Below are 20,345 nucleotides of genomic sequence, written 5' to 3' on the forward strand. Positions count from 1 at the left end.
CCATAATAGATAGAAGGTGTCTGCTAAGAAGGGCTTCAAAATACATAAGCAAAAATTGACATAGGGGAGTTCCTGTCGTGGCGCAGTGGTTAACGGACCCGACTAGTAACCATGAGGTTGCGGGTTCGATCCCTGGTCTTGCTCAGTGGGTTAAGGATCCGGCGTTGCCATGAGCTATGGTGTAGGTTGCAGACGCGGCTCGGATCCAGCGTTGCTGTGGCTCTGGCATAGGCTGGTGGCTACAGCTCCGATTCGACCCCTAGCGTGAGAACCTCCATATGCCGCGAGAGCGGCCCAAGAAAATGGCAAAAAGACAAAAAAAAAAAAAAAAAAAAAAAAAAAAAATTGACATAATTCAGGGGAAAAAGACAAATTCACCAAATAAAATTTGACAATTTTAACTCGCATCTCAGTAACAGACTAAAGAGACACACATGCCCCCAAAATTTCAGCAAGAACAAAGAAGATCTAAGCAATGTATCAGTCATCGCATTTAAGTGACATCTATAGCATACTATGCCCAACAACCACAGAATACATATTCATCAAGATTCATCAAGCAGACCGTGTGCTGGGCTGTAAAACTAGTCTCAATATATTTCAAAGCATTAAAATCATGAATAAATACACTTCTAAATAGTCCATGATCATATAAGAAATCAAAATAGGAAGATCATAAAAGCACTACTATAAATCTTCTAGAAGAAAGCATAGGAGAATTCCTTTGCAGCCTGGGGGTAGGTTTCTTAGGACACAATGAATAGTAAAAAGAAAAAGAAAAAAATAGTTAAGTTCAGACTTCATAAAAGTTAAAACATTTGCTGATCAAAACATAGTGTTAAAATGGCAAGTCAGACTGGGAGAGAGTAATCATAAGATTCCTATCTGACAAAGTACTTTGTGGTACCTTTTCATTGGTTATCAGAATAGATACTATTGTTTTAGATAAGGACACTGTAACAGAGAGAGAATATAGACTAATACCATACAGCTTTTAAATGGCTGACATCCTACAGACAGAAGTTCAATGTATTTACTCTTCTTATTATTCAAAGAGGTTAATTTGACCAAATTTACTCAGTAAGTGGCAGGACTACACACTTTACATGACAGTAACAAGCAATTAAATCTTTCCAAACTCAGTCTTTTTTTTCTTTTTTTTTTTTAAATGGATGCATTAGTGGCACATGGAAGTTCCCGGGCCGGGACTGAATACAAGCCAGAGCTGCAGCAATACCAGATCCTTTAACCCACTGCACCACACCAGGGATCAAACCCACACCTCCACAGTGACCCAAGTTGCTGCAGTTGGATTCTTAACCCACTGTGCCACAGTGGGAACTCCTCAAACACAGTCTTATTATATATTGCTTATCTATTCTCTATCAATGAGCTTTTTCATTATAAAGATCAGACTGAGTTGTTCTGTTGTGGGTCAGTGGTTATGACAAGTATCCATGAGGATGCAGGTTTGATCCCTGGCCTTGTTCAATGGGTTAAGGATCCGGTGTTGCCGTGAGCTGTGGTGTAGGTCACATATACAGCTTGGATCCTGAGTTGCTGTGGCTGTCGTGTAGGCGGGCAGCTACAGCTCTGATTCGACCCCTAGACTAGGAAACTCCACATGCCATGGGTGCAGCCCTTAAGACAAAAACACCAAAAAATAAATAAAAATCAGATTGATATCATAGTTGAGGCAAAATGCCTAGTGACTAACATATAAACCTTACAAATTCTGAATCTAAGGTGAAAACTAAAATACTCTTATTTCATATTGCAAAATGAGTTCATTTCAATATACAATTCTATTATCCTGTTTAGTGAATCAAACTACATCAATCCCTATTAAGTGGCAACAGTATCTAATATTTACCTAATTTATTACATTCAATTAAAAAGAATGTTTCGGAGTTCTCGTCACGGCACAGTGTTAAGGAATCCGACTAGGAACCATGAGGTTGTGGGTTCAATCCCTGGCCTCGCTCAGTGGGTTAAGGATCTGGAATTGCCAGTGAACTGTGGTATAGGTCGCAGACGTGGCTCAGATCCCACATTGCTATGGCTCTGGCGTAGGCCAGCAGCAACAGCTCTGATTAGACCCCTAGCCTGGGAACCTCCATATGCCATGGCTGTGGCCCTAAAAAGACAGGAAAAAAAAAAAAAGAATGTTTCTTCCATTTGATATTTCCCAAAAACCAAAATGAATCTTTGATCTTTTATCAAAAATTCCCATTGACTATAACTGATTAACAAAACAACTAGTGGGAGTTCCCGTTGTGGCTCAGTGGTCAACGAATCAGACTAAGAATCAGAAGGTTGCAAGTTTGATCCCTGGCCTTGCTCAGTGGGTTAAGGATCTGGCATTGCCATGAGATGTGGTGTAGGTTGCAAATGTGGCTCAGATCTGGCGTTGCTGTGGTTCTGGCACAGGCTGGCAGCTACAGCTCCAATTAGACCCCTAGCCTGGGAACTTCCACATGCCATGGGTGCGGCCCTAGAAAAGACAAAAAAAAAAAAGAAAAAGAAAAAGAAACAACTAGGGGTCTAAACATATTTGATATCAGAAGCAAAGAGTAGTGGATACAAAGCAGTGTCTATTCTAACCTTTATAGAAAAAACACAGATTAGGCAGAAAATTTCCAGCAGCCACCCATTAGTACCTCTTTCCTCAGAAACATGGAGGCTGTAACTCCAGTGTGGAACAGAGCAAGGGACAGAAAGAAGGGACATAAAGAATTAGGTGAGGCATCCTGGGATGCAAAACTGACAGTTGGCCGGAATGGGGGTGGCGGGGGAGCCAGAGAAGGGAGGAGGTAATAAACAGGAGGCGAGTTAGATTTTCATAAAGCTCCTCATAGCTAATATATCAGATAATAACAAAACAATAAAATTATTTTTAAAACCCCCTCAAAATATCACTACAGCAAAATTATACAAAACACACATGCAAGATAGCTAAAACTGTGCTACGAACATCAGCCTAAGCTTCAGCTAAAGATCTTAGAAATTGCATCTTTAAAAACTGAAACTATGAGTTCCCATCGTGGCTCAGTGGAAACGAATCTGACTAGTATCCATGAGGACACAGGTTCAATCCATGGCTTCGTTCAGTGGGTTAAGAATCCAGCGTTGCCATGAGCTGTGGTGTAGGCTGCAGACACGGCTCAGATCTGGCACTGCTATGGCTGTGGCCTAGCCCAGTGGCTAGACCTCTGATTTGATCCCCATCCTGGGAACCTCCAGGTATGGCCCCCCAAAAAAGACCAAAAATAAAAAAGACAAAAAACCCTGAAATCAGGAGTTCTCACTGTGGCACAGTGGGTTAAGAATCTGAATGAAGTGGCTGGGGTTACCATGGAAGCACGGGTTCAATCCCTGGCTCAGCACAGTGGGTTAAAGGAGCTGGCATTACTGCATCTATGGCATAGGTTGCAGATGCCACTCAGATTTAATCCCTGCTCCAGGAACATCCATATGCCACGGGTGTAGCCATTAAAAAAAGTAAAAAAGGAAACTAAAAGGAAATAAACAAAATTCACAATCTGTCATCTGGCAAACACCAAACTAAGCTAATGTTTTTCTCCTAAGAGATACACCTTAAAAAGGTAGGACCACACAATTCAACCCCTGGCCCTGGAACGTTCATACGCCACAGATGTGCCCAGGAAAAGAAAAAAGAAAAAGGCAGGGCCACAGATTTTTCTAAGAAATATAAAAGTTTTCCTGAAGAATTAACTCATGCTATATTAATTAGATACTTGTTTCCTTATGTATACAAGGCAAACTGAATATAACTCATTTCTTGTCTTTTTTTTTTTTTTAGGGCCTCACCTGTGGCATATGGAGGCTCCTAGGCTAGGGGTCAAATCGGAGCTGTAGATGCCAGCCTACACTACAGCCACTGCAACTCAGGATCCGAGCCGCGTCTGCAACCTACATCACAGCTCATGGCAACATGTGATCCTTAACCCACTGAGCGAGGCCAGGGACTGAACCTTCGTCCTCATGGATACTAGTTGGGCTCGTTAACAGCTGAGCCACGATGGGACCTCCAAATAACTTATTTCTTAAATGTAATTAATCAAGACTATATAATGAGCTTTAAATGAGAAAAGAAAAATTTGCTAAGAAAAGTACAAAATTTTATATGCTACATAATCAATGGCATTAAAAACTTTTTCTTTCAAGACAACAGAATACATTCCCTTCCTTCACAACACTCCAGCAGAGCAACAAGTAAGAACCTAAGGAGGATAGAGCATCAAGACCAGTAACTGAGCCAAGGCGCCCAAAATACTCTCAAATATCACAATAAAACAGGCATACGGCAGAAAGCCCAAACTGCAAAGTCAGGATTCTGATAAGTCAGAGAAGTACAAATGCCAAAACTGTTATACTGGAAAAGAGAGAGGTAAAACATGAAAAAGACCTACATTCTAAACAAGACTACAAAACAAAATACCGATAGGAGGAAAATTAACACTGGATACACACAGTAATTTCAACTAAAACATAATTTCAGTCAACAGAAACTGTTACAGAAGATCTTCTTTTTAAAAAACTAAAAACATACTCACAGTTCCTCATGGGTCAATGAGAAAGTCACAAATGAAATTTTAATTAGAAACAAACCACAGGAGTTCCTGTTATGGCTCAGTGAAAACAAGCCCAACTAGTACCCATGAGGATGCAGGTTCGATCCCTGGCCTCACTCAGTGGGTTGAGGATCTGGTGTTAACATGAGCTGTGGTGTGGGTTGCAGACAGAATCCCACGTTGCCGTGTCTATAGTGTAGGCCAGCAGCTGTGGCTCCTATTCCCGACCCCTGGCCAGGGAACTTCCATATGCCGCAAGTGCAGCCCTAAAAGGCAAAAAAAAAAAAAAGACACAGCTAGCTAGCCTGAAATTTATTTATAAAAAACTGAAATGGGACCTGTGTTCTACTCAAAGTAGTTAGAAAACATATAGTGTAAACTAAACAAAAAGATTAATTAAACCAACTTCCAACCAACCCCATCATTCTCAAACTCTCATGTTCAGAATATATAAAGAACTCTTCCTAATAAAAAAGATAACCCAACAAAGAAAAATGGATAAAAACCCAAAGGGCCAAGAAACTCACAAAAAGATGCCTCCCCACCCGAGTAATTTTTAATTAGACATGCAAATTAAAAATTCAATGGCACACCACTTCACATTCATAACATTAACAAAAATGTGAAAACAAAACAAACAAAAAAAATCAAGAAGTGGTGAAATACATATTAACTAAGAGTGTGACCCTACCTCCTCGTCCTGAGGTTTAGATGCCACAAAGCGGGTTCTCTCTCGTCTCATCTTGCCACCTCCACTACCTACTCCAGAAGATAAACCATTGGCTGCAGACATACTGAAATTTGGGTAAGAAAAGCCACTAGGCAAAGAAAAAGAAAATTAAATGATATATTACTCTGGTCCACAACTTGATAACTGAATACCTAAAAATTAGAACTGCCAACAATTAAGAAAATAAGTGTTCAGCTGAATGTGATTTTAAAACTTGACAGATTTTTTGTGTGAAGTTTCTATTTTTTTAACCTTCTTAATCTTCAAAAAAGTATATGTAAATCATATAGACCTTACAAACTAACTATAAAGAAGTTTTGCTACAAAGATGACATTACCTCTCTCGTTCTTTATTCTGTCCTGGTGACATATTTTTTTCATAGCCAGTCTAAAAAAAAAAAAAAAAAAAAGAACATATTTACACACTTGCTTATTTAACTTTAACACAACCTATCTCTGAATTTTAATATTTGGAATGAGGACTCTGATTTTTTTTAGTTAATGAATCCCACCTAAAATCTGTAACTTACACCCTGCCTCCTGAAAGATGACCAAGAGTTACAGTCTGATTACATACATAAACTGTCACTAAGCACAGCAGTCCTTTCAACATAAATGGTAACACCTAAATTTAAAACATTTACCAACCACAAAAATACTTTTACTTATCTCTCGTTATGGCCTATTAAATGTGCAAATCAAATTTACACGGATATTCCTTTTGAAATGATTCTCTGCAAGTGCAAATGGAGTTCCTCCATTTAAAGGAATCAGGGTTTCTTGGACAAATAGCTGGGGCTGAAAACTCAGAAATGAGCCTGGGTATTTTATAATACCAAAAAGCAACTAACTGCTCAAAAAATAATGGATAAATATTAACAGGACACAAAGAAGCCACTTCAAAAGTCAAATGTGGGACAATATGAACATCAAAATAAATTAATACTAATAAAAGATTATAATCTTACCAAATGTAAGAATTCAAGCTGACTTCAACAAATAAATACATGAAGAAGTAAACAGATAAAGAGAAAAAACAAAACTTCTTAGAGCAGAAAACCAACTAATAAAAGTAGAAGAAATGGTGGAGTTAGAAAACCACCATTTGACATCTACAAATAACAGATTCAGGCAAAAACCATCAATAATGCTAACAGTAATGGGTGAAAAGGATATTTTTGCTCTCAAAGTTCTTATTAATTACAAAAGGTAAAATAGTGACTTTACAGTGAATCATCTCCATCAGCACCACCTTAACTAATTAATGAGCACAGTGTCAGAAATGGGGAAACCGGGTGACACATGCCTCCTACTAGGATACATTGAGACGAGCTCAAAATCTATTCTGTTGTATTATACTACTGAAAGTCCATAACTGGAATCGCTTCGTGAGGACACATCAAACTTGCCCAAATTGCAGGACACTCTACATAGAAACTTACCTGTACTATTTAGAAATATCAATGTTATGAAATACCAAAAAATAAACGAAATCCTAAACAACTTTTCTAGATTAAAGAATATAAAAGAGAGGGAGCTTCAGTCATGGCTCAGCGGTAACAAACTTGACCAGGATCCATGAGGGTGCAGGTTCCATCCTGGGCCTCAATGAGTAAAGGATCCAGCATTGCTGTGAGCTGTGGTGTAGGTCACAGATGTGGCTCAGATCTTGCGTGGCTATAGCTGTGGCCAGCAGCTGTAGTATCTGATTAGACCCCTAGCCTGGGAACTTCCGTATGCCATAGGTGCAGCCCTAAAAAGCAAAAGAAAAGAAAACAAAAAAGAATATAAAGAGATACAACTAGATGAAAGAAATGATCTTGCATTTTCTTTCTTTTGAGACAACTGGCATCCAAATGACATCTGCATAGTAAATAACATACCATTGTTAAGTTTGTGGGATTTTTTTTTTTTTTTTTTTTTTTTTTTTTTGCTTTTTTAGGGCCACACCTGCGGCATATGGAGGTTCCCAAGCTAGGGGTCTAATTGGAGCTACGGGCTACACCATAGCCACAGCAATGAAGGATCAGAGCTGCGTCTGTGACCTACACCACAGCTCATGGCAACACCAGATCCCTAACCCACTGAGTGAGGCCAGGGATCGAACCCACAACCTCATGGTTCCTAGTCAGATTTGTTTCCACGACGGCAAGTCCCAAGTTTATAGTTTGGATAACACTTCTGCAGTTATCTGACAGAATTCCTTATTTGTAGAAAACACAGAAAAAGATAAAAAGCAAATGCAGTAAAGTGTGGAGAACTTAAGAACTTTCTTACAAGTCCAAAATTATGTTCAAATTATTTTTTAAATTTTGATAAAGCAAATATTACAAAACGTTAATGATTAGTGAGTCAAGTCAAAGGAAATAGCTAAATACTGTACTATTCTTTCAACTGTGAAAATTTTCAAGAAACTGCATTGTTATGAAGACTGAATGAGATTAAACATAAACAGAGGCACAAATAGGAAAATGTTACGTAAACACAAAAAAATTTAGTTAAATGATACAAGGAAACAGGCAAACTCAGAATACGAGACGTATAACAGACAACTGATCTAGTCTTTGCAAATACCAATGTGCCTAACAATTCTAATCCAAGGTGTAAGACCCAACAAAAACTAATACATATGTTCACAAAAAAAATCTGTACATAAAACTTCATGGTAGTACTATTCTTCAGCTAAAAGTGAAGACAACCCAAATGTCCCTCAATTAATGAATGAACAAAATTGGTATATCCAAGTAATATTAAGCCATAAAAAGGACTGAAGTTCCAATACATGATGTGAACCTTAAAAACATTATGCTAAGTGAAATCAGTCAGACACCAAGGACCACTTATTTTAAATTTAATTTATATGAAATATCCAGGTCAGCAAATCTATAGGGACAGATTAATGGTTGCCTAGGGCTGGAGGAGGCAGGGTGGGAAGTAACTACCAATGGGTGTGAGATTTTGACGGGAAAGGGATGGTGATGAAAATGTTCTAAAGTTGACACTAGTGATGACAGAAGATGAACTGTGAAGATACTAAAACCACTGAACTATACACTTTAAGTTAGTATTGGTGAATGGCATGCCATGTGAATTATATCTCAATCAAGAAATTATTTAAAAAAACAATGTGGTGAAGATTTGAGGTCTAGAAAGCTAAAACCAAAAGTAATTTGTAAAACTTGCTTGGATTCTGGTTTGAAAAAGCAGCTATAAACAATGTTTGTATATGAACCAGATACTAGATAATATTAGGAAGGAATTAACATTATTAACTTCCTTAGACATGGTAACATAAGACGTGTGTTCCAAAGTACTTTGGGGTGAAGTCACATGACTGAAATTTATTCTCAAATAGTTCAACAACACAAACAAAATACACAAAGCCAGTCTGGCAAAATTATTTAAACAGTGAATATATACTAGTGTTTACTAGGAAATACTAATTTAGGATTTGACCAAGATGCCAGCCATTTAAAGCCATACCAATTTGCAATGATCACTAATTCATAAACTTTATGCATTACCTAGTTGCTAGACTGCAATAGTTCATTATCTATACTTTACATTCTTATTTTTAATCATTTTAATCAATATTCAAAGACTAGTAAAAATAAACACATACTCACACTGTGCTTTTTATCTACTCTTTGATTAGTCTTCCTTAATTCACCAGATGGTGTCAGAGATGGTTTAAAGTAAACAGTTCGATTTGCTGCTATGGAAACTGGCTTTGGGGTCATGAGTCCCTGAACAGGGGGGTTCTGAGAATCCACCTTACAGAGAGGCAGAAATCAAAGACAAACTTTTATTTCCATATATCGGTGATGCATACTTAAAAATTATTTAACAATAATTAATACAACACAGAGACTATGAGTACTTCCTAGAGAAATACCCAGTAGTCGCAAACAAATGCTAAGAGGAAAAACTGACAGTAAAAGAACCAAGGGTGTATATACATGTACTTACATGATTTATTTATGTATGTACTTATTTAGATACCTATATATATATACACATATTATTTCAAATGGTTTTATACACTATTTTATTCTACACCTAATGACTCTTCACACGCATGTTCACACACACACAAAATGGGAAATACTGCAGAATATTCTGAATAATCTAAACTTTTACAGGACAAATTTCAAGCATATGAACTAAAATTGTCACATTTCCCCCAAATTACTGTGTACATTTTCTCCAGCTGTAAATAAATTATCTTTTAACTAGCTGTGAAAATACTTTAATTGCTACAAATTGAGCAAACCTCTCTTCAAGTAAATTTTCTTCCAATGTTATTTAAAACCCAAACCCAAAGCCCTACAATTTAGGCCTAATTAGTAAAGCACTGTTAAGAATTCAAAATATTAAAATGAACTGGCTTTGTTATCAAAGTATGCAAGCGTCTAGTCAACAGTCTTTGGTACTCTGAAACACAGTCAAAATCCTGTTGGTATAAGATGACTACAAAGCTAAGAGCCTCTACTCTGTCCAAAGATTGTAATGCTATGAATACAATCCTTTCACTCAGCAGCAACAGCTGTGAACAACACTGGTTTCCAGGGCAAAGCCTCTGTACAGTTACCAGCTCTTTCCTAAATCCTCATCACAAATGTGATCCTATGACTCAATGAGAAAGTCTATTTTGTAGACTATTGTGATTACAACCATGAAACCTGAACTACAATACTGTATTCTGGCCTTGCATTTCCTAGCATCCATTACTAAAATCTTATTGATAGTATATTCAACCATTAATTAAATTTTTATTGATGAGAACTTCTACTATGGCACAATTTAATGGGTTCCCTCTTGCCTTATTACAAAGATCTAGGTAATTCTAAAAATTGAGAGGCAATGCTATCCCAAAAAAAAAACTCAATTTAAACCTTATTTGCATCAGAATTTCAGTAAAAACAATTACAGTTTACCAATATCTCAAGTATAATTATCCCCACAATTAATTCAAAGAGTTATGATAATTTTAATCAACTATTTCTGGGGTAACATGGTGTCACAATAAATGCTTTCATAAGTAAAACAAGTAAGGATCTGGGAATCGGCTTCCCCTGAAAGATACTTAAATATAAGTATATAAGAGTTTCCGTCATGGCTCAATGGAAATGAACCTGACTAGCATCCATGAGGACGCAGGTTCGATCCCTGGCCTTGCTCAGTGGGTTAAGGATCCAGCATTGCCGTGAGCTATGGTATAGGTCGTCACAGACGTGGCTTGGATCCCGTGTTGCTGTGGCTGTGGTGTAGGCCATCAGCTGTAGCTCTGATTCAACCACTAGCTTGAGAACCTCCATATGTTGCAGGTACGGCCAGAAAAGACAAAAATACATACACACATACACACACACACACACACGTATGTGTGTATACGTATATAAAGTCTGAAGGACAGCCACAAATATAACTGACAAAAAATATACCTCATTAACCCTAACTATCAAGCATTTTATTTTTTCCACAGTAACATTCAAAGGTAATTTTAACCAAACAGAATACACTAAAAAGGTTTATCAAGATACCTACATTATATTTTTTATTAGCTCTGCTGTCATGGAACAGAATATTGGCTGATGATGGAAGATTCACCAACTGGAAATACCATCACACATAATAGACTTGATATGTTCATTTACGACAGAAGTTTACAAAGATAACTACATTCAATGAAGGCTTTAGTTCACTGAGCTTCTAAGTAACACCCACTTCAAGCTCCCTTCACTCATATTTTCATTAATCAAAATTAAGAGTTACTCATGAAGACTGCCAGGATACTGAAGATGGAAATGCCAAATAACCAAGAAAAACTGACTGAGCATCTACTACATATACAGCATGGCTAATGCCCTCATAAGAGACTACAATGTCCAAGTAAAAAAATCTGTTTTTTTAAACATGTCCCCTGATGACCATGAACTAAATTCAATTTGTATATTTGCCAAATTAAAAAGAAATACAACATAACCGCCAATACCTTAAACGCTAAAGAATATTACCTTTCTCCTTTTGGCCTGCAAGTCTGTGGTGTTATCTATCCCACTCCTATCAAGAGACTGAAAAAATAAGAACTATTAGAATAGATGGGAAACTGAAAAATATGGCTCTCATCACCAATATATAAAAAATATCTCTTAAAAAAAGATTTAAAAGTGACTTACAGAATTCAGAGAAGAAAAAACAGATGGAATTCTTTTTGCATCCTGGTAATGTTTAAACAATAACAAAATTAAAATTTTTCACTAAACTCAAATTTTGTTATACTCTTGAATTTAATTATGATTTTAAAAACTTACCGCTAGAGGGCTTGACATCTTCTCTAAAGACTGCAAAATTCTCCGAGCTGTTGAACTAGTCACACCATAGGATTGTGCATTGAGTTGCTTAGCTTTCATCTGTCTTCTGACTGGTGCCTACAATATAAACCTTGTGTTATTTGTTCAAACTGTCAACTCTCAGCACTTATTTCAGGCAATGAAAATATTTACAAAATAGAATGAATGTGCAAAGCAAAAATTGGATTTAATTGGATGAATTGTTAACAGCAACTTATCTGTGGATGATGCCATCGAGCTCATGTTCAACTTTTTCTCTTTATGCCTTTATCGAAAATATAATTCTCTGAGAAATCACTCTTACAATCAAGAAAAAATGGTGATATCATACACTACTCTAATGATCTGCCAGCTATGCTAAATGGGAACAATGAAAAAACTGGTAAAAAAGTTCTGGCATTACCCTGATCAATTATCCCTGATATTTAAATAAAAGAACACTAAATTAATGAGAACTGCATTAAAGTATTTGTTACTCTGAGTATTAAATATTACTACAGTAAATTCCAAGATGGCTAAACGAGACTGTAGACCCACTACAATGGTAATTAAAACTTAATCATTTATTTATTTTTGCCTTTTAGGGCACAGCCGCTACATTCAAAGTTCCCAGGCTAGGGGACAAATCGGAGCTGCAGTTGACAGCTTACACCACAGCAACACCAGATCTGACTAGTCTGCAACCTACACCACAGCTCACAGCAATACCGACCTTAACCAACTGGGACCTTAACCCACTGAGCAAAGCCAGGGTTCAAACCTGAGTCCTCATGGATATTAGTCAGGTTTGTTACCACCAAGCTATAATGGGAAACTCTGGAAATCAAAAATTTTAAGCTGACTTCTTTCTCAAATTTTAACATAAGAAAAATTTTAAATATTCAGGCTATTTCTTAATAAATGAGTTTCAAACTTTCTTAAAATTGTAGTTAAGGAGGAGTTCCCGTCGTGGCACAGTGGTTAACGAATCCAACTGGGAACCACGAGGTTACAGGTTCGATCCCTGCCCTTGCTCAGTGGGTTAAGGATCCGGCGTTGCCGTGAGCTGTGGTGTGGGTCGCAGACATGGCTCGGATCCCGAGTTGCTGTGGCTCTGGCACAGGCCAGTGGGTACAGCTCCGATTAGACCCCTAGCCTGGGAACCTCCATATGCTGTAGGAGTGGCCCAAAAAAAGGCAAAAAGACCAAAAAAAAATTGTAGTTAAGGAAAAAAATCCTTATAAAGAATAGGCATGTGGAGTTCCCATCATGGCACAGCAGAAACGAATCCAACTAGGAACCATGAGGTTGCAGGTTTGAACCCTGGTCTCGCTCGGTGGGTTAAGGATCTGGCGTTGCTGTAGCTCTGGCGTAGACTGGCAGCTGTAGCTCCAATCAGACCCCTGGCCTGGGGACCTCCATATGCCAAGGGTGCGGAACTAAAAAGCAAAAAAAAAAAAGAAGAGGCATGTACCCTTTAGCACACAACCAATGTTTACAAATTCCAGTAGAAACGCTTCCTTTTCTCATAAATGCATTACAACAATTCCTAAGGACAAGACAGTCTTCATATATACTCGCTTTCCTCTCATTTCTGTACCAACTGTCATCTCCAAGGGGATTTCCCTCTCCAAAAGCCTACATGTTTGAAGTATTATTACACCTCCATCTTTAAAAAAAACTGAAAGTGTAAGCACCATAGCAAATACACATCAAACAGAACTTTTATGATCCTCAAATAACTCAAGACAAAGCACAGAATAATGCAATTTACCTTAAACTGGTGTTTTTAAAAAAATTATCAGTTTCCAATTATTGTTAACATACGAAATGTAAACACAATTGACTTTGTATGTTGACCTTTATTCTATGTTGATGTTACTGAACTCATTTGTAAGTCCTGACAACTTCTTTTAGTGTTTCCTGGGATTTCTTATGTAAATAAGCATGTCATCTATCAATAAAAGTAATTTTAGAAGTTCCCATGGTGGTGAAGCAGAACAAATCCGACTAGGAACCATGAGGTTGCAGGTTCGATTCCTGGCCTTGCTCAGTGAGTTAAGAACCTGGTGTTGCCATGAGCTGTGGTGTAGATGGCAGACACAGCTTGGATCCAGCATTGCTGTGGCTGTGGCATAGGCCAGCGGCAACAGCTCCGATTAGACCCCTAGCCTGGGAACCTCTCCATATGTCACAGATTTAGCCCTAAAAAAAAAAAACACACAGGAGTTCCCGTCGTGGCGCAGTGGTTAACAAATCCGACTAGGAACCATGAGGTTGCGGGTTCGATCCCTGGCCTTGCTCAGTGGGTTGAGGATCCGGCATTGCCGTAAGCTGTGGTGCAGGTTGCAGACGCGGCTCGGATCCCGTGCTGCTGTGGCTCTGGCATAATGTGACAATGGGGGAAATGTGGGAATTTCAGTTCGTATGCTTGAAATTCATCCTGTAAGTTTAGATTATTCAGACAAAAAAAAAATTTTAACTCACAATGACCCATAGGTCCAAATTAAAACCTAAAACTAGAATCTGAAAAAGAATGTGTGTGTGTGTGTGTGTGTGTGTGTGTGTGTACATACACATAAACACACAAATATGTAACTAAATCACTATGCTGTACACTTGAAATACAAGACTGTAAATTTAATTATACTTCACTCTATTTAAAAAACTATAAACAGGGAGTTCCTTGTGGCTCATTAGGTTAGGAATCTGTGGCTCTGGTTGTTGCCATAGCACAGGTTTGATCCCTGGTCTGGGAGCTTCCATATGCTGTGGATGCAGCCATTTAAAAAAAAAAAATTCTATTCATGAAAAATTTTTTTAAAAACCTAAAACTATAAAGTTTCTAGAAGAAAACAAAAGAAAATCTGTTACCTTAAGTTAGACAAAAATGTAAACATGTACCATAAAAAGAAAAAAACCAATATGGTGAATGTCCTATCAAAAGTAAAAACCTCTCTTCAAAAGATACTGTGAAGACATGTCAGAGAATGGGAGAAAATATCTGTAAAACACTTATCTAATAAAGTGTTTGTAAATATTTGTAAAACACTTGCCTAATAAAGTCCTAATAAAGGACTTAACACCCTGAAAAATGAACTCTCAAAACTCATTAATAAGAAAACAATCTTATTTAAAAATGAGCAAAGGAGGGGAGGTCCCTGGTGGCCTAGTGGTTAGGACTTGGCACTCTCACCACTGCAGCAGCCGAGGTTCAATCCTTCTTCCTACTTCCACCTCTTGGCAACCAATGATCTGTTTTCTTTCCCCATAGTTTTGTTTTCTACTCCACGATGTCATAAATATAACCATATACTAGTCTTTTGAATGTGGCTTATTCTACTTGGCATAATGCATTTAAGACCAATTTATATACTAGTATATATCAATAGTTAGTTCCTTTTTATTGCTGAGTTACAGTATAATCTGTTTACCAGTGAGAGGATGCTTGGGTTGCTTCTAATTTTTGTTCACTGTGAATAAAGCTGCTATAAACATTAATTTTCATTTCTCTTGGGTATGTACCTAGAAGTTGGACTGTTGAGTTGTATGTTAAATAAACATAAATTTTATAATAAACTGCCAAGGTGTTTTCCAGAGTGACTGCTACTACTGTGCATTCTCACCAGTATTGTAAGGATTCTGGCCAGCACTTTTTGTCATCATTTTTTTATTTTAGGCATGTAGTAATGATTAATAGGGTTGACTACAGAGTTGCACAAGGTAACATTTTGGAGGGCGGGAAATGTGTGTTCAATATTTTGATTGCAGAAGTGGTTACTCAACTCTTGTGTGTTCAGTTAAAATTCAAATACTGTAGTAAATTTTACTGTATGTTACTTATACCTCAACTTTTTAAAAAAGGAAATAGATCATACTTCCTAAAACATACATACACAAGTAACGTATAAAATGTTCACTTAGGTCTAAAGTAATATTAATACAGTCCCTAAACAAAAAGAATATAATCCACAGATCTATCATTTCACCAAAGAGTAACTGAACCAAAACTCAAGTCTATTCGAGTGCCAATAGTTACTTATTATTTTCTTTAAAAAGTTATGAATCTTTTTCCTATTCAAACCAACCTGATATGGTGTGTTTTGCAGTTTAGGCTGTCTCACAGCAGCTGCTGCTCCACCATACATTGTTTTTCCAGGGTAAAAAGGAGAATCTCCAAGCTGACTTGTTTTAAGGATTGAAGAATTCCCAAGTGACTACACAGAAACATAATGATAAATTATAAGCAATAAACACTGAAAACTAATATGGCTAAATTAAATCAAATCAAATTAGTACTTACAGGAGAAAGTGTTCCAAAGGCAGACAAGTTGAATGCTGGTTTTTTTGAGCTGGTGGCAGTGTGCTGTGAGAGGGAATGAGAACGTTCAGCCTCTGGGGACCACAGAGGTGGCACTGAAGTGTTCTTTGACACAGCTATATCTGAAACAAAAACAGCACTAATTACAAGACCTATATGTTTATAAATAGAAAATGAAAATGACAACCAAGTTAAAAAAAAATTATCCCATGAAACTCATTTTTACTACCAAAATGCTATGCTATCAAATGCCAAGAATACCTTTATCAGAAGCTCTTGAAGAAAAACCACTGGTGGTTGAGATGTTATCATCATCATGCTGAGAGGTAGAATCTTTAATCTCCTTTACAAGGGAAAATCCAGAACTGCCAATTGGGAACGCCGAGGATGTGGAGGGCTGACAGTGTAACGCAGGAGATTCCAACATGGAGAAATTCAGATGGCTCCGATGAAGAGAAGGCCTTGTTAATACATCTGGATAATTTGAAGCAGTACTAGTTGTTGAGGGTTCTTAAAAGAAAAGCATTAATATTATGAATGTTCAACTTAGAAAAAGCAATACACTATCACAACAAAATAGCGTTTAAGAAAACATACTATATAATAAATATAGCTTTAATTCAAATCACTGAAACTTGCCATGATAAGCCCAATTTTTAAGATATTCTTTAGCCAAACAAAGTTTCAACCAACTGAAATGAATTTGCCTATACTTCAGTAATCAAATACACTTCTAAAAGCACATGGTTCTTTTTTTTTTGTTAAGGCTGCACTCGTGGCATCTGGAAGTTCCCAAGCTAAGGGTCGAATTGGAGCTACAGCTGCCGGCCTAAGCCACAGTCACAGCAGCACAGGATTCAAACCGTGTCTGTGACCTACACTGCCAGCACGGAAGCTCGAAATGCTGGATTCCTAACCCACTGAGTGGGGCCAGGGATTGAACCCACATCCTCATGTATACAAGTTGGGTTTGTTACCTGCTGAGCCACAATGGGAATTCCTACAAGTACATGGTTCTTGATGTTCCTTGAATTTGTATTATTATAAAATCTGCTCACAGATTTTTCACAGAAAGTATAAGCAAAGGAGCTATAAAGTCATAAAATAAGGTTAAGTCTGCCCCTCCAGAAATAACCACTACTAAATTTCTATATCCTCCAATGGAACACTACTTTTGGAATACTACTTAGTTGTAAAAAAAAAAAGCATGAAATTTTGCCATCTGCAACAACGTGGATGGACTTGGAAGGTATTAGGCTTATTGAAATAATTCAGAGAAAGACAAATATCATTCATAGGAGGAATCTAAAAAAGAAAACAAACTAGTGAATATTACAAAAAAGAAACCGTATCAAAAATATAAAGAAAAAAACTAGTAGTTAAAAATGGAGAGAGAAGGGGGAAGGGAAGGGTAAGGGTTTAAGATGTACAAACTGGGAGTTCCCGTCATGGCTCAGCGGCTAATGAACCCGACTAGCATCCATGATGACGTGGGTTCCAACCCTGGTCTCACTCAGTGGGTTAAGGATCTGGTGTTGCCATGAGAGTAGTGTAGGTCGCAGACACAGCTCGGATCCTGTATTGCAGTGGCTCTGACGTAGATGGGCAGCTACAACTCCAATTGGACCCCTAGCCTGGGAACTTCCAGATGCAGAGGGTGTGGCCCTAAAAAAAAAAAAAAAAAAAAAAGAGGTACGAACTACTATATACAAAATAAATAAGCTACAAGGATATATTGTACACCATAGGGAACACAGACAATATTTTATAATGACTACAAATGGAGAAAAACCTTTAAAAATTGTGAATCACTGTTGTACACCTGAAATATATAATATTGTAAATCAATTGTATCGCAAAAAATTTGTGTATCCTCCCAGATATTTTATATGCATACACAAATATTTCCCCTAGCCACATAATCATGTTTATGCATCCTATTATGGGACTTGTTTTTTCATTTATCAACATAATTTAGTCTCTACATACAGAGCACGTTCCCTTTAAAGATCGCACTGGAGGTGGCCACGCAGCACAATGCACAGCACACTGGACTTGTAAAGACCACAGTGTGTTTGAGCATACTGATTTACCATATTTATTTATGTAATTGTTTTCCCAATACTCCATATCAAGTATACACGTACTCACATTTGCACACTCTGAAGAGTATTTTTTGGATAAAATCACAGTTCTTTAGGAGTTCCCGTCGTGGCTCCATGGTTAACACATCTGCCTAGGAACCATGAGGTTTCGGGTTCGATCCCTGGCCTTGGTGGGTTAGCAATCTGGTGCTGCCATGAGCTATGGTATAGGTCACAGACATGGCTTGGATCTGGCGTTGCTATGGCTGTGGTGTAGGCCGGCAGCTATAGCTCCAATTGGACCCCTAGCCTCGGAACCTCCACATGCCGAGAGTGCAGCCCTAAAGAGCAAAAAAAAAAAACAGAGAGAGAAAACAAAAGATTCTAAGTTTTAGCAAATGCCTATTTACTATCTACACAAAAGAAACAACTTATAAGATCATTTCACCTATCAACATGCTAAATTCTATTAATAATTCCCTAATGATTAATGATTCCTTGCATCCCTAGATTAAGTCTGCCCAGTGAGCGAGAAGAGTCTGCATTCTTTACTGTGTTGCTGGACTGTATTTGCTACGTGAAATTACTCTGTAATTTTCTTCTATGTACTATCTTTCTAAAAGCTTGTCTTCAAATATAACAGCTTAATAAGCAATACAAAACAGTTCTCGTTATTCAGTCTCAAAGTGCTATTTATTATTACATAAGAAAAGAGGTGCAGACACAAACACTCAAATAGAACTAGAAGGAAATATCAACATAACAAATCATATATGAAAAACTCATACCTAACATTATATCTAATGGTCAAAGACTGATTTTCCTCCAAAATCAGGAATAAGACAAGAATGTCTGCTTTCCCCAATTCTATTTAACACAGTATTCAAAGTTCTAGTTAGAGTAATTAAGGCAAGAAAAAAGGAACCAACTTAATTCAAATTTTAAAGGAAGAAGTAAAATTATCTGTTTACAGATGATATATCTTATATGAAGAAATCCCTAAATAGTCCACAAAAAAAGTGTTAAAATTAACAAATTAGGCTAAGTAGTAGGATACAAATCAATATGGAAAAATCAGTTTTGTTTCTATACACTAACAATGAACAATCTGAAGAGTAAATTAAGAAAGTAATTCCATTAACAATAGCATCAAAAACAATAAAACAGAAATTAAGGAAAGAAGTGAAAGACCTCCACAATAAAAACTATAAAACATTGCTGAAAGAAATATAGAGGACATAAACGGAAATACATGCCCCATTCTTAAGACTGGAAGACTAGTATTGTTAAAATGTTAATACTATGCAAAATGATCTGCAGATTCAATGCAATGCTTTTCAAAAGCCCAATGACTTTTTTTTGAGAAAATAGAAAAATACATCTAAAATTCTTATGGAATCTCAAGGGACCCTTTGATAATACTCAAGATAATTGGAAAAGGAACAACTTTGGAGGTCTCACACTTCCTGCTTTCAAAAACTTATTACTAAATAGTGATCGAAAGTGTGGTATGGGAGTTCCCATCGTGGTATAGAGGGAACGAATTGACTATATTCATGAAGACATGGGTTCAATCCCCGGCCTCACTCAGTGGGTCAGGGATCCGGCAACACCATGAGCTGTAGTACAGGTTGCAGACTCAGCTCGGATCCTATCTTGCTATGGCTGTAGCAAAACCCAGCAGATGTGGCTCTGATTTATTTCACCCCAACCCTGGGAACTTTAATATGCCATAGGTTTGGCCCTAAAAAAGCCAAAAAAAAAAAAAAGTGGTGTGAAGTTCCCGTTGTGCCTGAGCAGGTTAAGAAGCCAACATAGGGTCCTCAAGGATGCATGTTCATCCCGGGTCTTGCTCAGTGGGTTAAGGATCCAGGGTTACCACAAGCCATGGCATAGGTTGCAGATGCAGCCTGGATCCGGCATTACCATGGCTGTGGTGTAGGCCTGCAGCTGCAGCTCCAATTTGACCTGTGCGTAGCCTAGGAACTTCCATATGCTGCAAATGCAGCTATTAAAAAAAAAAAAAAAGTATGGTGACAGCATAAAGACAGACATGTAGACCAGCGGAACAACTGAAAAGTATAGAGAGCCCAGGAGTAAACCCTTGCATACACAGTCAAATGATCCCTGACAGGGTGCCAAGGCCACTCAATGGGGAAAGGACAGTCTCTTCAACAAATAATTTTGGGAAAACTGGGCATCTACAAGCAAAAGAAGAAAACTGGACGCTTATCTTCCACTACACTCAAAAAAAATCAACTCAAAATGGATTAAAGACCTAAA

The 20,345-nt window shown here is 37.5% G+C and overlaps 1 protein-coding gene across 13 annotated transcripts in view; it reads right to left on the reverse strand.

Annotated features, from left to right (window-relative positions):
* Positions 1-20,345, reverse strand: part of NUP153 (nucleoporin 153) — an 88,700-nt gene that overhangs the window by 35,003 nt on the left and 33,352 nt on the right. For 9 of the 13 annotated variants that reach the window (XM_084967449.1, XM_084967446.1, XM_084967450.1 and 6 more), the window contains 9 exons: positions 16,240-16,488; positions 15,961-16,100; positions 15,746-15,874; positions 11,640-11,756; positions 11,505-11,546; positions 11,343-11,399; positions 8,952-9,098; positions 5,664-5,713; positions 5,287-5,413 (listed from right to left, as the gene is read on the reverse strand). In XM_084967449.1, the coding sequence (XP_084823575.1) occupies positions 5,287-5,413; positions 5,664-5,713; positions 8,952-9,098; positions 11,343-11,399; positions 11,505-11,546; positions 11,640-11,756; positions 15,746-15,874; positions 15,961-16,100; positions 16,240-16,488 (1,058 nt within the window). The remainder of the gene's footprint in view (positions 1-5,286; positions 5,414-5,663; positions 5,714-8,951; positions 9,099-11,342; positions 11,400-11,504; positions 11,547-11,639; positions 11,757-15,745; positions 15,875-15,960; positions 16,101-16,239; positions 16,489-20,345) is intronic. The other 4 variants (XM_084967443.1, XM_013977457.3, XM_084967444.1 and 1 more) reach the window with 1 other exon arrangement.

This window comes from Sus scrofa, chromosome 7, assembly GCF_054392235.1.
Source record: "Sus scrofa isolate SSC_HxYL_T2T_F1_AM1 chromosome 7, Sscrofa_HxYL_maternal_Yorkshire_Landrace_v2.0, whole genome shotgun sequence".
Classification (NCBI taxonomy): domain Eukaryota; kingdom Metazoa; phylum Chordata; class Mammalia; order Artiodactyla; family Suidae; genus Sus; species Sus scrofa.